The 20234-nt window shown below is 45.3% G+C and overlaps 2 protein-coding genes and 1 long non-coding RNA gene across 3 annotated transcripts; 2 read left to right on the forward strand and 1 right to left on the reverse strand.

The window, feature by feature from the left end:
• Positions 1–4554: 4554 nt before the first annotated feature.
• On the forward strand, positions 4555–5055 carry LOC120695835. Its single transcript, XR_005683916.1, has 3 exons — positions 4555–4659; positions 4741–4851; positions 4936–5055. It is a non-coding gene; the product is annotated as an uncharacterized LOC120695835 (long non-coding RNA).
• Positions 5056–13313: 8258 nt separating this feature from the next.
• Positions 13314–14774, reverse strand: LOC120660959 (probable carboxylesterase 5). The gene has a single exon (XM_039939624.1). The coding sequence runs from the start codon at positions 14680–14682 to the stop codon at positions 13426–13428; it is 1257 nt and encodes a 418-aa protein (XP_039795558.1). The 5' UTR covers positions 14683–14774; the 3' UTR covers positions 13314–13425.
• Positions 14775–16358: 1584 nt separating this feature from the next.
• Positions 16359–17876, forward strand: LOC120660982 (bisdemethoxycurcumin synthase-like). Its single transcript, XM_039939655.1, has 2 exons — positions 16359–16620; positions 16795–17876. The coding sequence occupies exons 1-2, from the start codon at positions 16440–16442 to the stop codon at positions 17787–17789; spliced, it is 1176 nt and encodes a 391-aa protein (XP_039795589.1). The 5' UTR covers positions 16359–16439; the 3' UTR covers positions 17790–17876.
• The last annotated feature ends 2358 nt before the right edge of the window (positions 17877–20234 follow it).

Here is a 20234-nt window from a genome sequence, read left to right on the forward strand (position 1 = left end):
TGACCGCAACAAACGACCACCTGCCAAGGTCGTCTGGTATTTTCATATCATTCCTCGTTTGAAACGGTTGTTTGCAAACGCGAAGACTGCCAAGCTGATGAGGTGGCATGCTGAAGATCGACTCGTTGATGGGAATCTCAGACACCCTGCAGATGGTTCACAGTGGAGAGCTATCAACTACAAATACAAGAATCGGTTTGCAAACATAAGATTCGGTTTGAGTACGGATGGGATGTGTCCTTTTAACATGGTGAGCATCAAACACAGTATGTGGCCTGTAACCCTTTGCATATATAACCTTCCTCCTTGGTTGTGTATGAAGCGGACCTACATCATGATGCCATTACTAATCTAAGGGACAAAACAACCTGGAAATGATATTGATGTGTATTTGGAACCACTAGTGGATGATCTAATGAAGCTGTGGAACAATGGTGTTAGGGTGTGGGATGAGTACAAGCGAGAACACTTCACTTTGAAGGCAATGTTGTTTGTAACAATCACAGACCTTCCCGGCCTTGGTAGCTTAGCAGGCCAAGTAACGAAGGGTTACAAGGGATGTGTGGTTTGTTTGGATGATACTGATGCAAGATAGTTGAAGAATAGCAACAAAATGTTTTACATGGGTCATCGTAGGTTCCTTCCAAAGGCTCACCCATATCGCCGGAACAAGAAATCCTTTGATGGTACAAGGGATGAACATTTACCTCCCAAGTTTCTAGATGGGAAGGAGATATACAAGAAGGTTAGTAAACTAAGAGTTGTACTAGGAAAGGGCAAAGGAAGTGTACCCGCTCTAGCTGATTCGTTTTGGAAAAAAAATCCTTGTTCTGGAGACTCCCTTTTTGGCAGGACTTGATTGTTCATCACGCACTTGACGGCATGCATCTAACTAAAAATGTTACCGAGAGCACGCTCGGAACATTAATGGCCATGAAAGGTAAAGGAAAAGACTCACTTGAAACTCGACAGGACCTGCAAGATATGAATGTCAGAAGTGAGCTGCATCCAATTACTCAACATGATGGGAAGACGAAGCTTCCGGTTGCATCTTGGACCTTGGATAAAATTGAGAAAAGGAAAATTTGTAGCTTCTTCCACGAACTCAAAGTGCCAACGGGCTACTCATCAAACATCAGAAGGCTTGCGAACATGAAGGAGTTAAATTTCAACATGAGCTGCATGAAGGCCCATGACTGCCATGTCATTATGACACAGTTGCTCCCAGTTGCTCTGAGGGGCGTGCTTCCCGTGAAGGTCAGAGATCCGATCATAAAGTTGTGCTCATTCTTCAACGCAATCTCACACAAGGTCATAGACCCAAACACACTTGACAAGCTGCAAGCAGACCTGATTCACACAATTACTCGGCTCGAGATGCATTTTCCACCAACTTTCTTTGATATATCGGTGCATCTTATCACTCACCTTGTTGCCCAGATAAAAGCTCTTGGTCCAATCTTCTTGCATCAGATGTTTCCTTTCGGGAGGTTGATGAGTGTTCTAAGAAAATATGTTCGGAATAGATATCGTCCAGAAGGGTGCATGGTTCATGGATGGTCTATAGAGGAGGCAGTTGAGTTCTGCACATACTACCTGGATCTTAATAGAATTGGAGTTCCAGTATCTCGTCATGAGGGAAGGCTGGGGGGCAGAGGTATGATTGGTGAGCAATCAGTTCGTATCGATGACCTGGCTACTTTTAATCAGGCACATTTCACCGTTCTGCAGCAGGCATCTGTAGACTCACCTTATATTGAAATGCACAAGAGAGAATTACAAGGTAAATATCACGGTAGGTCAGAAGCATGGCTCACAAAACAACATAAAGAGGAGTTTGGAAGCTGGTTACGACTTAAATTAGCAGGTGTCGATACCGGCAATGCTCAACTAGATCTTTTGGCCATCGGTCCATCTAGTACGGTCCTAAAGTTCCAAGGATATGAGATAAATGCATACACATTTTACACTAGAAAACAAGATGAGAAAAGCACCAACCAAAATAGTGGTGTCCGTATCGATGTTTACAACGACAATCGTCAATTGGATACATATTATGGGTTCATATAAGAGATATGGGAGCTAGAGTTCGGAACAATAAAAATCCCTATTTTTTGGTGCCAGTGGATCAAGCTTCCTAAGGGTGTGTTCACGGACAAGTACGGCATGACGGTCGTTGACCTCACCAACATAGGGTATAGGGATGAACCATTCATATGGGCTAAAGATGTAGTCCAAGTCTTCTATGCAAAGGTCCTAGCGAATGAGGGAAAACATGTGGTGCTGCAAGGGAAAAGGAAGATCGTCGGTGTCGAAAATATGACCGAGGATGAAGAGAAGGGATTTCAGGACATGCCTCCACTTGGACCCGATCTCGACCTACCTGTGTTGGAAGAGGGAGAAGAACTAGCTTACGTGCGACTTGATCATAACGAGGCCCTCATCGTCAATTGAAGCTATATTTTCACTATTTATGTACTAATTTAACCATGTAATATTTAGAAAGAATTAAAGTATTTTTATTAATTATATGCCTCCACTTCGTATGTTGTAAAACTTATTAATTATATGTCTTATTAGAACTATTATATACATGCGAAGTAGACATATTTGTCTTGAATGGAGTATTGCCATATTTGTCTTGATGAAGTAGACATGCGAAGCTGATTGCAGTGACGGCCTCTACACCACCAGGTTGGGGATAGACCCGGTGGTATAGACACTCAACACCGCCGGGTTGGGGATAGGCCCGGCGGTGTAGAGCATCAACACCGCAGGGTGAGGGCTGGGCCCGACGGTGGAGCCCCTGTTTTCCCTTTTTTTTCCCTAGTCCGTGCCACAAATCTCAGTCCTGACTTCAGATGCGGCGCCGCGCACCCAATCCCCAATCCCCTGCGTCGCGCACCCCAGTCCCCGGCGCCGCCGTCCCCGAGGCCCGTCCCTCGCCCCTGCGCCGTCCCCCGCTCCGGGCTTCAGACGCGCCGCCGTCACCGAGCACCGGCGCCCTGTCCCCGAGCCCCAGCGCCGCGCGCCCCAATCCCGGTGCCGCCGTCCCCGAGGCCATCCATGCCGCGACCGCGCTCGCCCCCGTCCCTCGGCCCTGCCCCTGCAGGGGCCGACAGATCCGCTGCGGCCGCTCTCGACGGCGTCGCCACGCGGCTGCACTCCCGGCGCGGATCCCCCACGAGCGGGGCGAGCGGCTGCCGTCCTCGAAGCTCTGCAGCACTTGCCTCATCCCTGCGGCGTCTGCCATCTCCGCCGGGCCATCCATGCAGGGGTCCCCGAAGCCCCGTCACGGAGGGCACCCTGATCATTGCCTACCAGGTACCTGTCTTACAGAAGCTAAAAAGCTATTCTATCGAATTTTGTTTCTCCTACGTGCAGCCACTTAATTAGGTTTGGTAATTAGTGCTGAAATCTTGCCGGAAATGATCTGGCATTGCAGTAGTTCGATATGGTGCTTTTACACTGCATCCTATCAGTGTTTTTCCTTATGATTTCACCCAACAATGAATTAGAATGATTTGCTTGGAATCTGAACTTGTGTGATTCAGTACCCTTAATTTGTTTACCCTTGCATACCTTGATATGGTACAGGCGAGTACTTTTGTTCTGGTTCACTAAGAAGAAATGCAGAAAATAACCCGGAATGGCATACTGATAAGTCATTTGCTTGGAATCTGAACTTGTGTGATTCAGTGCCTGCCTTTTCTTTCTTAATGGCTGATTGAACCCCTGAATGTCAATTACCTGTCTTGCTGCACACAGAGAAGCCCGCCATTAATCTATGTTCGCCAGGTTATCAGAATATAATTTGAGCAAACCATATGCTTCTTTACTCATATGCAGGTATAATGGGGCGATTTTCGCGATTCAAGTCTCGTCGTGGGAAACAAGCTGAAGCTGAGAATAATGCGGAGAATGATGATGGAGGGGCCCGTAGTAATAGTAAGGGTGGAGGGGATGGAAGCCCTTCTGAGTACTTAAACCTCAACCAAAATGATGAGGTAATTCAGTGTCGCATGTATGTGTGCTCTTCTAATTGGTCAATTGTAGGAAATAATTGTTCAACATATGTGCAGAGTTAGAACAAAACAACATGACAGAGTTAGAACTTCTTCAAATTGAGTATGGAGAAGATTGGTGGAAACAACCATTGCCACTACCACCGTTTACCTGGCAATTTGAAATGGGGAAAGATCTGGTGGCCCCAGAACAAATCCCAAAGCTACCCACAAGAATGCGACAGTTGCATTCTTGGTACAAGATGCAAAAAGGTAAGCTGTTTGGGGCAAGTTATCTTGATGAAGATCTTCATAAGGGGGAAGGTAGAGCGTGGGTTGAATTCGAGCACTTGTATCATTTCTACCAACAGGTTGCTCTCGACGTCTCAATTATGAACTTGTGGACTATGTAAGTATCCTAACTACTGATCATCTGTCGTCATTTATCACTCATTAGCATGTTTAACTTTTCATCATTCTTTTATAGAATGGAGTCACACAAATGTAGACGGAGTGGGATTAACAATATAGGCTTCTTGGACCCTAGCACCGTACATGAAAACTCAGTCCACTTACCAAGTACCGTTGACTACTTGTACAAAGCTTTCCTCTCCATGCAGGATAAAAGATCCATACTTCTTTCATACAATTGCTTGTAAGTTTGTTTTTTAATTCCATATCAAAGTTATTCTCACCACGGTTATTATTAATTTGCTTTGTCGTGTCTTATATACAGTTATCATCATGTCCTACTCGATATCAGCCTTAGCGATAGTCGAATCAAGGTTTCTGACTCACGAAAGAGGCCATTATCACTAATCCAGCCCGTCATTGATGTCCTCAACAAGTAAAGCAAGTGAATTTATACGATATTTGAATGTCATGTATCTTATTCATGCAATTTCTCTTTCATAATTTCGCTCATATATAGGGCCTTCGCTAAGTACCGTAAGAAAAGCAAAATCCATAGACCTTTTTGGGGAGACTTCACTATAGAAGAGGCTAAATACATCCTCAAGCAGCCTCCGGGCAACGATCACTGTGGGTTCTATATAATGCATTACATGCACTGCTACACCGGCGATTGCAGAAGCGCCGAAATGGTTTGTATGAAATGGTTAATTGATATATGTTTTTGTGTCTTGAATTATCTATCTTGTCTAATATCTTGTTGTTGTGTCATTTTTTTTCAGAACACTGAGTTGGATTCAGGTGAATTGCTCATGGGTGAGCTAGTAGCACTTCAAGAAGAACTAGTCGGATGGCTTGCGTACTATGTGGTGAAGCCAGGATCTGAGTACAGCATAATCTAGGTGTAATGCATAGATTGCATCGTTCTTGTCAAGCATTGTAACATATTTGGTGTATGGACTAGATGTTCTTAATCTTGATGCGTGGACTCTATATTTTTTATTATGATGTATGAACTCTCTCATTTGATTTCAATGTATAATATCTTATGGTTCAATTCTGCTGCAATAATTATATATTGTATATGCTATACAAATGTTGTAATATTGATATCCGAATATATTTTTTTTACTGGGAAAATAGTCATCACCGCCGGTTCTACAAGAACCGGCGGTGATAGCCCCTCCCATCACCGCAGTTCTAGAACCGGCGGTGATAGCCCCTCTCATCACCAACGACATAAATCCAACGCCTCCCAAACTGTTGGTGGTACTCATTACGAACCGGCGGTGATGGGGGGCATTGGAGTAGTGTAATAATTTCTGTGATTTTATGTCGGGCCAAAGTGTGCTTGTAACCTGCATATTAGCTTGAAAACACAACTTGCATATTCTAAAAGGTAAAGTGTGGTTTAGGGACTTTATTGGATAAGACTGCGTGTAACAAATGCAAACTCTCATGATTTTCTGATCAAGTTGACGCCTAGAAATGATCGTTAGTGAGCGTCAACACTCACCCCAATTTTTTTCTGTGTGCATCACATAAATGTTGTGTGGAAGGAGGAGGTCATCAATATAGGGGAGCCTCCACAAGCCCGACTTCTGAGTCCAGGCGTGTTCCTCACCATATCCCACAAAACCACCTTCGGAATTTTCTCGGAGAGCATCTATCTGAGCATGAACCGCTGCACCCGTCATTATATGCAGTGCGGAATCTGTAACTACGACACCTTTTGTGAAGCTCCTAATGTCTTGCCTAAACGGATGGTCAGTATGGAGGAATTGTCGATGTTTGTCGAACGACGAATACTTACCCCCTTTCCTCAACTAAATGAACTTCAGAGCTGCCTTACATGTTGGGCATGGGAACTTTCTTTGAGTACACCAGCCACAAAATATCCCATACGCTGGGAGGTCATGCAGGGAGTAGTGGTACCAGACATACATTTTGAAGTTTGTCTTTGTCGCTCGGTCGTAGGTCCAAACCCCTTCTTCCCATGCCTTGACCAAATCATCGATCAAAGGCTCCATGTAAACACTCATTTTATTCCCCGGGTGCTCTGGAATAATCAATGACATGAATATGTTCTGTCATTGAAATAGGACCCGGGGGGGGGGATTCAGAGGGATAATGAACATGGGCCAACATGAGTACGAAGCGGCCACCATTCCATAAGGATTGAACCCATCTGTTGCAAGCACAACACGTACATTACGAGCTTCTCTAGCTTTCTCATGATGAATCGCATCAAAAATTTTCCATGATTCACCATCGGAAGGATGCACCATCTTGTTAGGGTTATATCGAACACCGTTTTTGTGCCATGTCATCTGTTGCACGGATTCCTCGGTCATGTACAGTCATTGGATCCTCGGTTTGAACGGAAGGTACTGAACGATTTTCAGGTGGATTGTGAGCTGCCTCTTAGGCTGACCATCACCGGAGTCAACCTCCAGGAACCTAGAGGCTTTGCACTTTGGACAGGAAGCGTCAGCCTCGTACTCTTTTCTAAATAAGACGCACCCATTCGGACAAGAATGTATCTTCTCATATGGCATCTTAAGTGCACCAAGGATTTTCTGAGCCTAAGACATTGTCTTTGGTAGAATGTGATGTTCCGGAAGCATGCTTCCAAAAACGGTCAACATACTGTCGAAGACGTCTTGACTTCAGGCTGAACTGAGACTTTAAGGCCATTAGACGTCCAATGCCGTCCAGTTGAGACACCTTTGTGTTGGCCATGAAGTGGTTTCTGTGCCGCCTCCAACATCTCATAATACGCCTTTGCGGTTGCCTCTGGCTCCTCCTCCTGCGGTCCTTCACCGAAATGTGCCTCGTGATAGTCATGTAACATGTCTCCAACCCCACCATCAGCATCACAATCTTCGATTCGTTGCCTCAACACCTTGTCCCTCATACGATGGCCTTCACCATGCAAGGTTCACCGAGTATAGTTTGGCATAAATCCATAATTGAAAAGATGTTGGCCCATAACCGTCTTTATTTTCCATTTGTTGTTTGCATAACGGCTGCAGGGACACCACATGACACTCACTCCTTCAGCCTGACCCCATGCGGTTTCCAAGAAATTGTTGGTCTTTTCAATCCATTCCATGGTGACAACACTCTTACTTTGCCGTCCCGTGTACATCCACTGACGGTTATCCATACTCTATAATGGCAGCAAGTACTAACAAAATTAAATGCAACTGCACGTTGTCCCTACATTCTAATAGGTCAAGATATGTCCTAATCCCACCCGAGGATGCGTAGATGTGGTCAGTTTCCATGATCCCCTCCTATCCGAGACAGAATTTCGACAATACCTCCCCGCTGTTCTCGAGATACACGTCCCGCAAGGGAGATTATGTATCCGGAGAACAACGGGGAGATGGTGCCAAGACTCTGTCTCGGATGGGAGTGGACCATGGAAACTAACCCCATCTACGCATCCTCGGGCTGTCCAAATAACGTGGACAATTCGAAATAGATACCGCCATAGATATGCAAAGATCTGCATATTTCGAACCGTATCTGTTTCGAATGGGAGAGGCCTAACCGGGTTACATTAACTATGAACAGAATACGAAAACAGAGTCTTCTACACGTGCTCACCTACAGGCTCGACGACCGGTGCTGCTAGACGACGGCGTGCGGCGAAGTGAAGGAGTCAAGGACGGTGAATCAACCTCCCTTGTCAACAAAAGAAAAAGTGGTGTCAAAATAATGTCAAGAAAAGAAATCATGCACTGAACGAGTCGAGGACGGTGAATCAACCTCCCTCAACGACGTATTTGCACGAACCTAAACACAATGCTTGTTACTGTGAGGTGAACTCAAACGTAACCCTGCATCGCTACTACTGCTTGCATTCATATAATTTAACTAATTTCTTTTTTTTCCTGAAACTAACTAGATACAGTTTATATGCCAATTCACTAATTAATCAACAGATAATAAAGAAAAAAAAGGTGCAGGGGCGTCGGGTTGGAGGCGAACCTGCGACTCCGCGGCGAGGAGGCGCTGCAGCGGCGCAGCGGAGGGAGGCCACCGGTGGAACCAGCGGGTCCGGCGGCGTGGCAGCTCTGGCATGGACGTTGGTGCGGGGCCCGCACGGCAGGAAGCTCCAGCCCGTGGGGCGCGCCCGGAAGCTCCTGCGGCGCGGCGGCGCGGCCTGGCCTGCGGCGCAAGGCTGCGGAGGGGTCCAGCGGCAGCGCGGCGCCCGGCCCGCAGGTCCGGCATGGCCGACGGCGAAGGTTGGCCGCCGCCGCGCAGGGAGAGCGCCGGCGCTGTGGAGGGGGCCGGCGGCGGCGCGGCGCTTCGCAGGCGGGGCGCGGAGGCGGGGCAGCACGGCAGCAGTGCGGCGGCGGCGGTGCGGCGGCGAAGCGTGCAGATGTGGCAGGGCGGCATGGCGTGTGTGTGTGGGTGGTGTGAGTGTGTGACTGTGCGGTGCCAACGGATAAGTGCTGGGGGAGGGGACTTTCCGAGTGACAGGATCTGGCACTCGGCATAGGATGTGTTTGCCGAGTGCTATACCAGGGCACTCGACAAAGTATTTTCTGTTTTCCAATTACAATTCAGTTCCTTTCAATTCAAAATTTGATTTCGCAAATTTATTTAAATATAATTCAAAATTTCATTACCAAATTCAACCAACAATTCTTACTTGATGCTACAATGAAAATCCTTCCATTATTTCAATCACTATTAGCTAAATTTCAATTCATATAGGAACTACTTCTATATATTTCCAAAAAAATTAAAAATTACGAAATGAATCCGAAAAATAATCAAAATTTAACGTCAACCAATTTATGCTGTATACTGTGTATACAAAAAAATTAACAGGCTTCAACGAAAAAAATTGCATTATTTCATGCACTATTAGTTCAAAATCAATTTACACGGATTTAAATACTATAGTTGCGAAAAAATTATCAAATGGATTAAAACAAAAACCAAAATTTAACATTAGACAATCCATCATGAGTACTGTCTATAAAAAAAATTATGAAGTGAATCCAATTCGAAAATTACTCTGACTCAAAAGCTCAAAGAATCCTTCTCACTTCTATGAAACTTCTTTGGAGATGCTTCGTTTCGTAAGTAACATAACTGACAACTTTTGCAAATCCTTGTCAAATTTTTTTCACAGACTCCCCGTATAATATCATGATATGATGACAAATTTTATAGATTTCTGAACACTTTTCATTTTTTTAGAATTTAAAACCTACTCGGGCACACCTCATTCTAACTCGTTCCTTGATTAACAAGTTCGAATTTTCCTTTCAATTACTAGATAATGTCTCAAATTGGACTAAACAACATGAATATAACTTTTTCATGCATTATACTACATTCTTCGAATCTCTTGCGGCTCCAAATTGAATTATCTAAAATATCATTTTAAGGAACCAAATTAACAACATATACCAAACTTATTGAGAATAATACCAAATTTCAATATGTAGTACATCTTGTATTATAAGTACAGACAAAAAAGTTTCGAGGGCAGAAGAAGAATTTTTTTTTTGTACTTTGCCGAGTGCCACTATATAACACTCGGCAAATGAATACTTTGCCGAGTGTCAGAATTCTAACACTCGGCAAATAGAATATTTGCCGAGTGCTCCACAGCAGGCTCACGGCAAAGCTAATCTCCGTTACGGCATCGAGCGCGGCAGGGGTCACATGGGGGGCACGTGCCATCTTTGCAGAGTGCCCGGCGGTCAACACTCGGCAAAATACAGTTTTGCCGTGTGCCTTCTGTGGTGCACTCGGCAAATAGGATATTTGCCGAGTGTTTTTATTTTGCCGAGTGTCTTTTTTATTACACACGGTATATTGCTTGTTTGCCGAGTGCGCGAGATACTGCGCTCGCCAAACCCGTTGACACTCAGCAACAATGTGGTCTCTGGTAGTGTAAATCCATTTCTATCGATGGTCCATTTCTATAAAGAGGGAGTTTTTTAGATACCAATTAAAGATAACCACCCTTTTTAGTTTTCCAAAGTTTTGCAAGGAAAATGCCAAAAGGAAAATGAATTCACCTCTTTATTTACAACCTCTTATATATTTTGGTGACGAGTTTCCCTATGCTTTTATTGAAATCAATAGTTCACACTGCATCATATTGTGGGGACAAGACAAAATCGCATCAATCCACACATTAATGGCTACAGAAGTAGTTCGTTCATCATTTACACCTGCTCGTTGCAAGAGATAGGCTTGACCGATTTACTTGACTTTGAATAATGAGACGAAAATTCTTGGATGTGAAGACTAGACAGGGAAGACTTGCTTGGTCTCATTGAATAATTAGTTGTTGCGTGTGTAGCACGTGCGTGGTGGGGACAAAGTTGGCCAGATGCCTCCACTTCCCTACAAGGTGTAACAATACTTTGACCAAGCTCCCTTACGTGACAAAGTGCGGCCCCTAACAAATGACAAGACTTGAATTAGTATAGGTGCTAATGTGTCATCATCGTTGAGGTACACCAACGAAGCATGTGTCTCCTGACACTATATATAGTCCACCACCCATCTCCACCTATGCTCACAATCAGTCCTCCATCAATACCTACCGTTGCCTTCTACAACTACAATACTCCCATAGTTAGAGACGATGGCAACCACAGTACGTGAGATCCGGCGTGCGCAGCGTTCTGATGGCCCAGCAGCTATGCTCAGTATTGGCACCGCAAATCCAGCCAACTGCGTGTCTCAGGAGGAGTTCCCCGATTACTATTTTCAAAGAACTCCGAGGTTAAGCGTGCTTGGCTTGGAGAAATTTGGGGATGGGTGACCGACCGGGAAGTTCTTCCCGGGTGCGCACGAGTGAGGACAAAGTGTGCAGAAAAGACCGGTGTTGGTCTGTGAGGGCAGTCTATGTCCTAGAAATTAGCCAGATGTAAGCGGGCCTGGCCTCGGGGTGGCGGGACGTTAGAGCGCACCTCTGAACGCTTGCTTAATAAAGGATTTGTGATTTTTTCCATCTTCGTTATCATATCTTGTATCGCTGCCGCCGCACGCTGTCTCGAACTCTCGATCGTCTTGCTCAACATGTTACTTCGCCCAGTCGCCCGTCTCTCAACTACATGTGATTACCGTCTTCAAGCCTGATAACAACACTATTTATTAGTCTTCCGGGCCAACTCAGCCGTCATGGACTACTGCTCCTGCTAGTTGCGACTCTGGTGTCCCATATCCGGCTAAGCTATAACTTGGTCAAGATGAACACTCAACGATGAGTATTTTAGATTATTTTTTTAATGGCAGTGGTGGGTTAATTTTAATTAGGCATAAGGGTATTTTGGGCAAATTTTATCGTAATGGCAGTGGTGTGTAATTTTATTTCTTTTTTTTATTAACGTGAGAATTTTTATGCCTTGAGAGTGAATGTGGAGGCTCTTTTTGTTGGCCAAATAATAAGATAATGGATGTGATACAAGCCCAGCGCCTTTTTTATGCGATACAAGTTCCACGCCTTAATAACGAATATAAAATAGTTCGATCATCATTTACACCTGCTCGTTGCATGAGATAGTCTTTGACCAATTTAGTTGACTAATGACTAGCAGTATATATAGCCAAACATTTGACCAAGGCTTGGGACGATCGGTGATTGGCCTCATTGCATAATTGTTGCATGCATACGCACGTGCAGGGGGAAATTAAAAGCCAAGAAAAAAAAAGTTGGTCTGACGCATGCACATGTACTCCTCCAAACAAGCTAGCAACACTTTGACCTGCTCCTATATATACGTGATAAAGATTGGCACCAAACCAAAGACAAGACTTGGATTAGTACATGAACTAGCTAGTTATTGTAATTTTGATTCTACTACTATAGGCGCTATACGTACCCTCAGGCTGCTGCGCCAAAAAATATTATTAGAGGAAGGCTACTACAATACAATAATGCAAAAGCCGGCTCCTACACGTGATAAAGATTGGCACCAGGGGCGGGCGCACATGGTATTCAAGGGTATTCAAGGAATATCAATAATTTTGTTTAAAAAAATCAAATATATATAGTCCATCATATACATGTATATATATTGAAAAAATTGGAAAAATATCACCCAGCCCACATTATTTCTCGAAATGGGACAAACAGCCCCAAAAACAGCCCACTCGGGCCTTTTCTCTCTCACTATTTGTGCTTTCGAATTTTATCCACTATTTACTTCGGATATTTCTATTATCTATATGGTGAACAATGTCAAATTATGAACAATATATGTACAATCGGTACTCAATTATGCGCTACTAATAATATGTACTTTGAGCTGTCAATTTTTTCTTATACTACTTCCTGGGCCTGCACTTGATTGGCACCAAACGGAACCAATATATAATTTGAATCGAGGCGTGGACCAAGGGCTCGCTCCAGTGCCTCTGGCGGTCAACATAGCTCGTCCAGGTCGTGCCACCCGACGACCTGAGGGCTGTCGATGTCAAAGACGACGACACGTCCACACCCGTGCAGAGAGGTCGGCGAAGGTCTACAGCTGAGCATGCATGGTGGTTGGTGGCTTACACGAAATTTCAATGCTGAACATTTCAATGCATCAGCCCTGCAAGATACCAACGTTAGCAAATTAACTCAGCTTGATGGATTTTTGAACTGCCCAGGTTCTACCATACTAATTTGGGATAAGTAGTGATTAATCTATCTCTGTGCTGGAGATGACCATCTTCTACTAGGGGCCTAGGGCAATCGGAACAGTAGAGTGCCTAGCTGTATATGGTCTATACTTAAAGGAGAGTAAATAAATAAAAAAGAAAAAAGGACACAAAGAAAATTAGCTAATGAAATTTTCAAAGGTTCACAAGGTTGTGTTTTGTCTGAATGTATAAAACTACATACGTTTCTCGTGCTAAGGGGTAACATGTGTTAAAATGTGTCCAATAGTACATCTATATTAGTTAATGATGAGAGATTATACAACACAACACGATCCACATCACATTTTGGTGAAGACGACAGCCCCTATAGCTATTATTACCACATGTTCTTGATAAGATGACGAGTTCCGGCGAAGGCGGCTGCTGCTGCTGGCCCCTTGTAGGCCTGCTTGTTAGTAGGCCACACGGCGCCCGAAAAGAGCCCGTAGTTTTTCTTGGGTCCTCCAATTTTTGACGTTGCATACGCCATGCTGCAGGTCGTCGTCGTCGAGTCACTGCAACGACGTTTCATGTTCATCCCATAGTCAAATACGTCCATAAACGGCCGGCGAGGGACACCTAGTATCATAGGCTTTGGAGGCTGGTTGATGAAGCGCACGATGTTCTCCATGAGCCTCCTGCTGGTGGCGCGCAGTGGGCTGTAGAGGTGGAAGCCGTGGTCCTCGCCCTCCGACTCCACCAGCGTTGCCTCGCCGCCGGTGGCAGTGCGCGCGTTGTAGTCGCTGAAGCGGTCGAGGAGGCGGCACCCGCGTTCCCGCAGGGTGTCCTTCTCGGCCACGGCCACGAGGACCCGCCGGCACGTCAGCGACGCGATCTCCTCCTCAGGAGGGTTGAGCCGAGGGTCATCGTTGCTGGCCTGGCCCGCGGTCACGAACGGCCAGAGCCAGTCCACCCCGTACACTGGAAACACCGCTGCGCCATCCCAGACCTCCTCGGAAGGCAGCCGCTCGGCTCCCCAGAAGTAGGGGTGCACGATGGCCATCCCCTCGATGTCGACGCCCAATTCCAATCCGTCGTCTTGGCTGGCCCGTACCGCTGTGTGGTAGGCGATGTTCCCGCCTGCACTGTCGCCGGCAAGGAACATGCGCGCGGGATCTGCATAGTCGGCGAGCCAGGGGTCAGCGAAGGATGCCACCCACTTGAGCGCAGACCATGCGTCGTCGTAGGCCGTAGGTATGGGGTGCTCCGGCGCGAGGCGGTACTCCACCGAGACTACGAGCGCCCCGGCGCTCGCAGCAAGGGAGGTGGCGTAGCCGTGGTAGGTCCGGCAGAAGGCGCTCTCCGTGCAGAAGGAGCCGCCGTGGATGTACACCACGAGGGGGAGTCTCTTGCTGCCGGCAGCCTTGGCGGCCCGGGAGGGGAGGAACAGCCGTGCCGACACACCGGTGCTGTGGTCGATGACCACATCTCTCGTTGCCACCCCGCGGTTGGCTCTCGGGTTCTCCGACGCAGGCAAGGGAGGACTCCTCAGCAACCGCTCGATTCGGCCATCCTTGTACCGTTTTAGGAATGGGGAGAAGTCAAAGTCGACTTCAGCGACAGCATCCTCCACAAAGTTCTTGCTTGCATGCATAGTGCGTGGTGATGTTTTGATTCTCAGTATCTGTATGTGTTTGCACCTCTTTGTTGTGCTGTACGTGTTGTAGGCTAGCTTGTGGGGTTGCTGCTTGTGGCCGTGTTGGGCATTTATAGAAGAAGTTCGATCATCATTTACATCCAATTTAGTTGACTGATTAGTATATATATTGAATAATTAGCCAAAAATTATTGGATGAAGACTAGCTAGGGAAGACTGGACGATCGATGCTTGGTCTCATTGAATAATTATTTGTTGCATGTGTAGTACGTGCGTGGAGGGGACAAAGTTGGCCAGATGCATGCACCTCTCCGTGCAAGGTGTGTAACAATACTTTGACCAAGCTCCTATTAGTACACCAACGGAAGACACCAGGAAACACCCCGTAGGTACAGTGCATCCTCATGATGCATGTGCGTGACTATGAATGAAACAAATCACCAACCGATCGACCATGTGTTGAGCCGTTGTCAATCAAAAGCAACTTGCACAACTTGCCAAATTAGTTGAACGCATGACGTACTGACCGTGCCAAATTCGTTGGCATTTTTACTTGAGACCTTAGCCGCCACCCAACTCGATCGGTACCATTGATACTTGTGCAGATCCAACAAATACGGTTCAAGTGGGCAGACACAACTGGGTTTAATTTGCAGTACTTCAATTACTTACCAAAGTCTAACAGACAAAGTTTGTAAGTGAACATTATATTACACACAGACACAGCCCGCGAATACGCTTCACTGCATGTGCATGTTACAGAGCAATTAATAATGGCACTGCATATCTAATAGCTGCACTAGGCCGTGTTTAGATCCAAAAAATTTACCCTAAAACCCGTCACATCGAATATTTGGACAAATGCATGGAGTATTAAATAAAATCTGATTACGAAACTTTTTACACAAATGAGTTATAAATCGCGAGACGAATCTAATGAGTCTACTTAATTCATGATTTGCAACAGTCATGCTACAATAACTATTCACTAATTATAGATTAATTAGGCTCATTAAATTCATCTCGTGATTTACAACCCATCCGTACAAAAAGTTTTATAAATAGATTTTATTTAGTACTCCAAATAGCAAGATTCTCTTTCAAAAAATTTACGCCAAACAAACTAAACACAGCATGATAGCGGTAGGGTTGTGTCTGTGTATTCATGGGGAAAGTGTGCCTGCGTGTTTGTTAATTCCTGTGTCTGTACTTTGTTTAGTAAAAAGTCTATGATGAATATATACGGAAAATATGAGAAATATCTATGATAAATTATTTCTACGTTTAAACTCATGTGAGATAGACTCGCAGTTTGTTTAAAGAACAACAAATATGTATCAAGTTACCATCCTACAAACCTACGAAAAATTAGATGGTATGATATATGACCTTTAATTTTGACAATATTTGCCTCCTCAAAGTGAATCTAGTAATGAATTAATCTAAGGGGATGTTTCCAAAGTTTTGCAACGCCAAAAGGAAAATAAATTCACTTCTTGACAACCTCTTTTATTTTGTTAACGAATTTCGCTATGCTTTTATTGAAATCAATAGTTCACACTGCATCATATTGTGGGGACAAGATTTTTGGAATAAAATCGCATCAATCATCATCGTTAAGGTACACCAACGAAGCATGTGTCTCCTGACACTATATATAGTCCACCACCCATCTCCACCTATGCTCACAATCAGTCCTCCCTCAATACCTACCGTTGCCTTCTACAACTACAATACTCCCATAGTTAGAGACGATGGCAACCACAGTACGTGAGATCCGGCGTGCGCAGCGTTCTGATGGCCCAGCAGCTATGCTCAGTATTGGCACCGCAAATCCAGCCAACTGCGTGTCTCAGGAGGAGTTCCCCGATTACTATTTTCGTGTCACAAACAAGGAGCACCTCACGGACCTCAAAGATACATTCAAGAAACTATGTAAGTTTGTCAATACGTACTAGCTACTTGTTATTACTCTGTTATTTTCTTCCAAATCGCAGGTCTTTTTCTTTGCAAAGTTTGATTGTTTAGAACTCTGGAAAATTTGCAAATTTGATCGAGTGATACATTAACGGCGATCATTCTTCAACTAATTGAACTATTATTAATTAGGTCGGATCGCGGGGCTGGAGAAACGCTTCTTTCACCACACGGAGCAAGTGCTCAACTCCCACCCGGGCTTGCTTCAGGGGACGTCCTCGGCTCTGGACTCGCGGCTCCACGTCGTCGCCAAGGCTGCTCCAGAGCTCGCCGCGTCGGCCGCCGCCAAGGCCATCGCGAGATGGGGCCGCCCGGCCACCGACATCACCCACCTCATCGTAAGCACCAACTCCGAAGCCCGCTCACCGGGTGCGGACCTCGGGCTGGCCACGCTCCTCGGCCTCCGCCCCGACGTCTGCCGGACCGTGCTCCAGCTCAACGGCTGCTCAGCCGGCTGCGCCGCCCTTCGCCTGGCCAAGGACCATGCCGAGAACAACCGCGGCGCGCGCGTGCTCGTGGTCTGCGTCGAGCTCACCATCACCACCTTTCGGGCCCCACACGAAGGCGATAACTTCGGCACCCTCATTCCGCAGGCGTTGTTCGGCGACGGCGCGGGCGCTGTCATCGTCGGCGCCGACGCCGTGCAACCCGCCGAGCGCCCGCTCTTCGAGATTGTGTCCGCCTCGCAGGCCGTGATACCTGGGTCGGAGAAGCAGCTCAACGTGCGGCTCGGGGAAGTCGGGATCGACATCGACATCTCCTTCAACCTGCCGAAGTTTGTCGCGCAGAATCTCGAGCGCTGCCTGCTTGATGCGTCTGGGGCGCTCGCCCTTAATGGCGTTGAGTGTAAGTGGAACGACCTCTTCTGGGCACTCCATCCGGGCAGCCGCGGGATTCTGGACCGCGTTGAGTCGGCTCTCGGGCTGGAGGCCAAGAAGCTAGCGGCAAGCCGAACTGTGGTGAAAGACTACGGGAACATGCTATCCGCAACGGTGATATTCGTGCTCGAAGAGCTGCGCCGGCGAATGGATGAGGAAGGTAATGAGGCTGCAGAGTGGGGGATGATGGTGGGCTTTGGACCGGGATTCACTGTTGAGACCATGGTGCTACACGCTACAAAGTACTAGCTGTTGAAGTTAGAAACTGTACAATTAATTTGCATGTTTTGATTCAGAAATAAATAAAGTGAACATTTTATTCGTGAGTGACTGATTGGAAGTTTGGAACTACTCACTTAGCCGGCCGCATGCACTTCTTTATTAGACTCAAAATAAGGTAATTAACAACACTTTGACATGCTCCTATACTTGAGAAAGTTTGGCATAAACAAGACTAGACTTGAATTAGTGCAGGAATTAGTTGTTGATCATCTTTTGTATTGTAATGTGACCATGATTTGACACGGATGGCGAGTGTAACGACCCAAATGTATGTATCATGTTAAGCCTTGCATAATGGGCATTCTTGTTTGCATTCATAAAATTTTTTTGCTTGACTTGAATGCATATGAATTTAATTTTGAATTGTTGATGCATTTGGAACTCATGCTTTGAGAAACAACTTGCATTTTCATTATATGACTTATGTTGGGAGCTCTTTTGATAAAATACTACTTTGAAAACCTTGAATTTAGGTGATTTTTCCCGGATTTTAGAAAACCATCTTAAAGCCAAACAAAAACTTAGCTGAAAACCTAAAAATAGCATTCCGGGAAGAATTTTCATTTCAAACCTACACAAGCTTTTCTAACAATTCCAAGAAAATAGGGTGGACTTCTAGTATAAACACAAAAATTGGTGTGATTTTTGGAGGCTTGAAAGATCAGTTTTGAAGATTGGAGCAAAGAGAAGACTTTGTGTACGCAACACCCATGTTACGTCATTTTGTTCTCCGGACTGTCCGCGAGAAGCTCTTGTGCGCGTGTTGCCTCTGTACAAAAGTTGTGCCATGTATCACCACCACGCGTCCATGCCCCGTCTGACCTCCACCCCAACCAGTGCCTCTCCTCCCCTTCCTGCTGCTCTACCTCACAGTGAACACTCATGTTCCTTCCCTTTGCTCTTCCTCAACCAAGCCATGGAGGAGAAACCCATCCAAACCTACCAAATCCACCACATCCTCATCGGAGTTTGACGGAAGACCAATCAAGGACGATGCTGACGAGCTTCAGCACCATCTCGACCATCTCTTCCTTGCCGAAGACCTAGGAGAAGGCCATCCCCAAGCTTCTCCTTTATCTTCCCCAAGCTTTGAAGTATGAACTCGACTCGATCTACACTCACACCGCTCTACTCCAACAAGTGGCCCTTCGCTTGTGCTCTACTCATCGCTGTGAGCTCCTCTCACTGTTCCCTTTCACTCTTGTGCCCTCATCCAAGATCCCTAGCTCATTCATGGCATCTCTCCATTGATGACCTAGATCTTTGTAGACTCCATGCATGTCAAATCTACTAGCCAAAACAAGTTCTTGATGTCCTTAGGAATCCAGAGAAACAAACCGCACTCGAAACCGTTACTACAGCCTCCACCAGTGACCTCACTGGTGACCCTCGGTCAACGAGCGGATGGTCCGCAACCTACAGTCGGACAGTACGCGAGTCGTGGCCTCCAACACTGAGCCTCTGCCCCAAAACACGTCCCCAGAATTTGTATGGCAGACAATCTGCTATCCACACTCGTACGATCCGCAATTCAATTCAAAATTCCACACAGAACCGAGTCGTTTTTGGAACACATCCCGAGCTTGTACGGCGGACGGTCCGCCCCTCTGGACTAGACGGTCCGCGGGTACTGTTTAGGTACAGATTGGCTGGTCTGTTCATATAACAGAACAGGTCGTATGCTTTCTATCGCTAATCCAGCATCACAACTTTTCCTACGCTTTGGTTGAATAATGCAGTTCACCGTACATCATCTTTTGGGGAGATGTTTTTCAGAATAAGTCCCATCACAATGATAGTATTTACGTCACAAGTTTCACACCTTTTTTTAACTAGTGAGATGGCCCACGCATTTGCGCGGCTAGTATCGAGAATCTAAATGTTTATATATATTGGTATCATTATTATTATTATTATAAAATTTATACTTTTCCTTTATGTTGTTGTTTTAGTATCGCACTCTATGTCTAGTTCTTAAAAGTAATTTAAATGTAGATATATTGTCATAAGTTTTTTTTGTTAGGGCTCTATTACTATCTCCATTGGCCGATCTCTCATTTCTTTTAACTTGTTCCTATTCTAACTAAATAACTTTTGCTGGATTTATTTTTTAATCAATAATATAAGTTGATAATTTATACATAACTTGAGGTATCTTTGCAAAGAAGGTAGCTAAAGGTATTTTTTATTAATGTTTTCATAACAGCAATGATTAGTTATTTTCGTTAGGCATAGCAATATTTATAGCTAATATTATCATAATTATAGTGGTCAATATTTTTTATTTATTTTCTGTTAGCATGATTATTTATATGTCTTGAGACCGAATATACATAATGAAGCAAGTGTGTTAGCAATAGAGATTGGGAAAATAGAAAATGACTTTTTATCTCACTTGATTCTCTTTTGCAG

The sequence above is a fragment of the Panicum virgatum genome, chromosome 2K, assembly GCF_016808335.1.
Source record: "Panicum virgatum strain AP13 chromosome 2K, P.virgatum_v5, whole genome shotgun sequence".
Taxonomy (NCBI): domain Eukaryota; kingdom Viridiplantae; phylum Streptophyta; class Magnoliopsida; order Poales; family Poaceae; genus Panicum; species Panicum virgatum.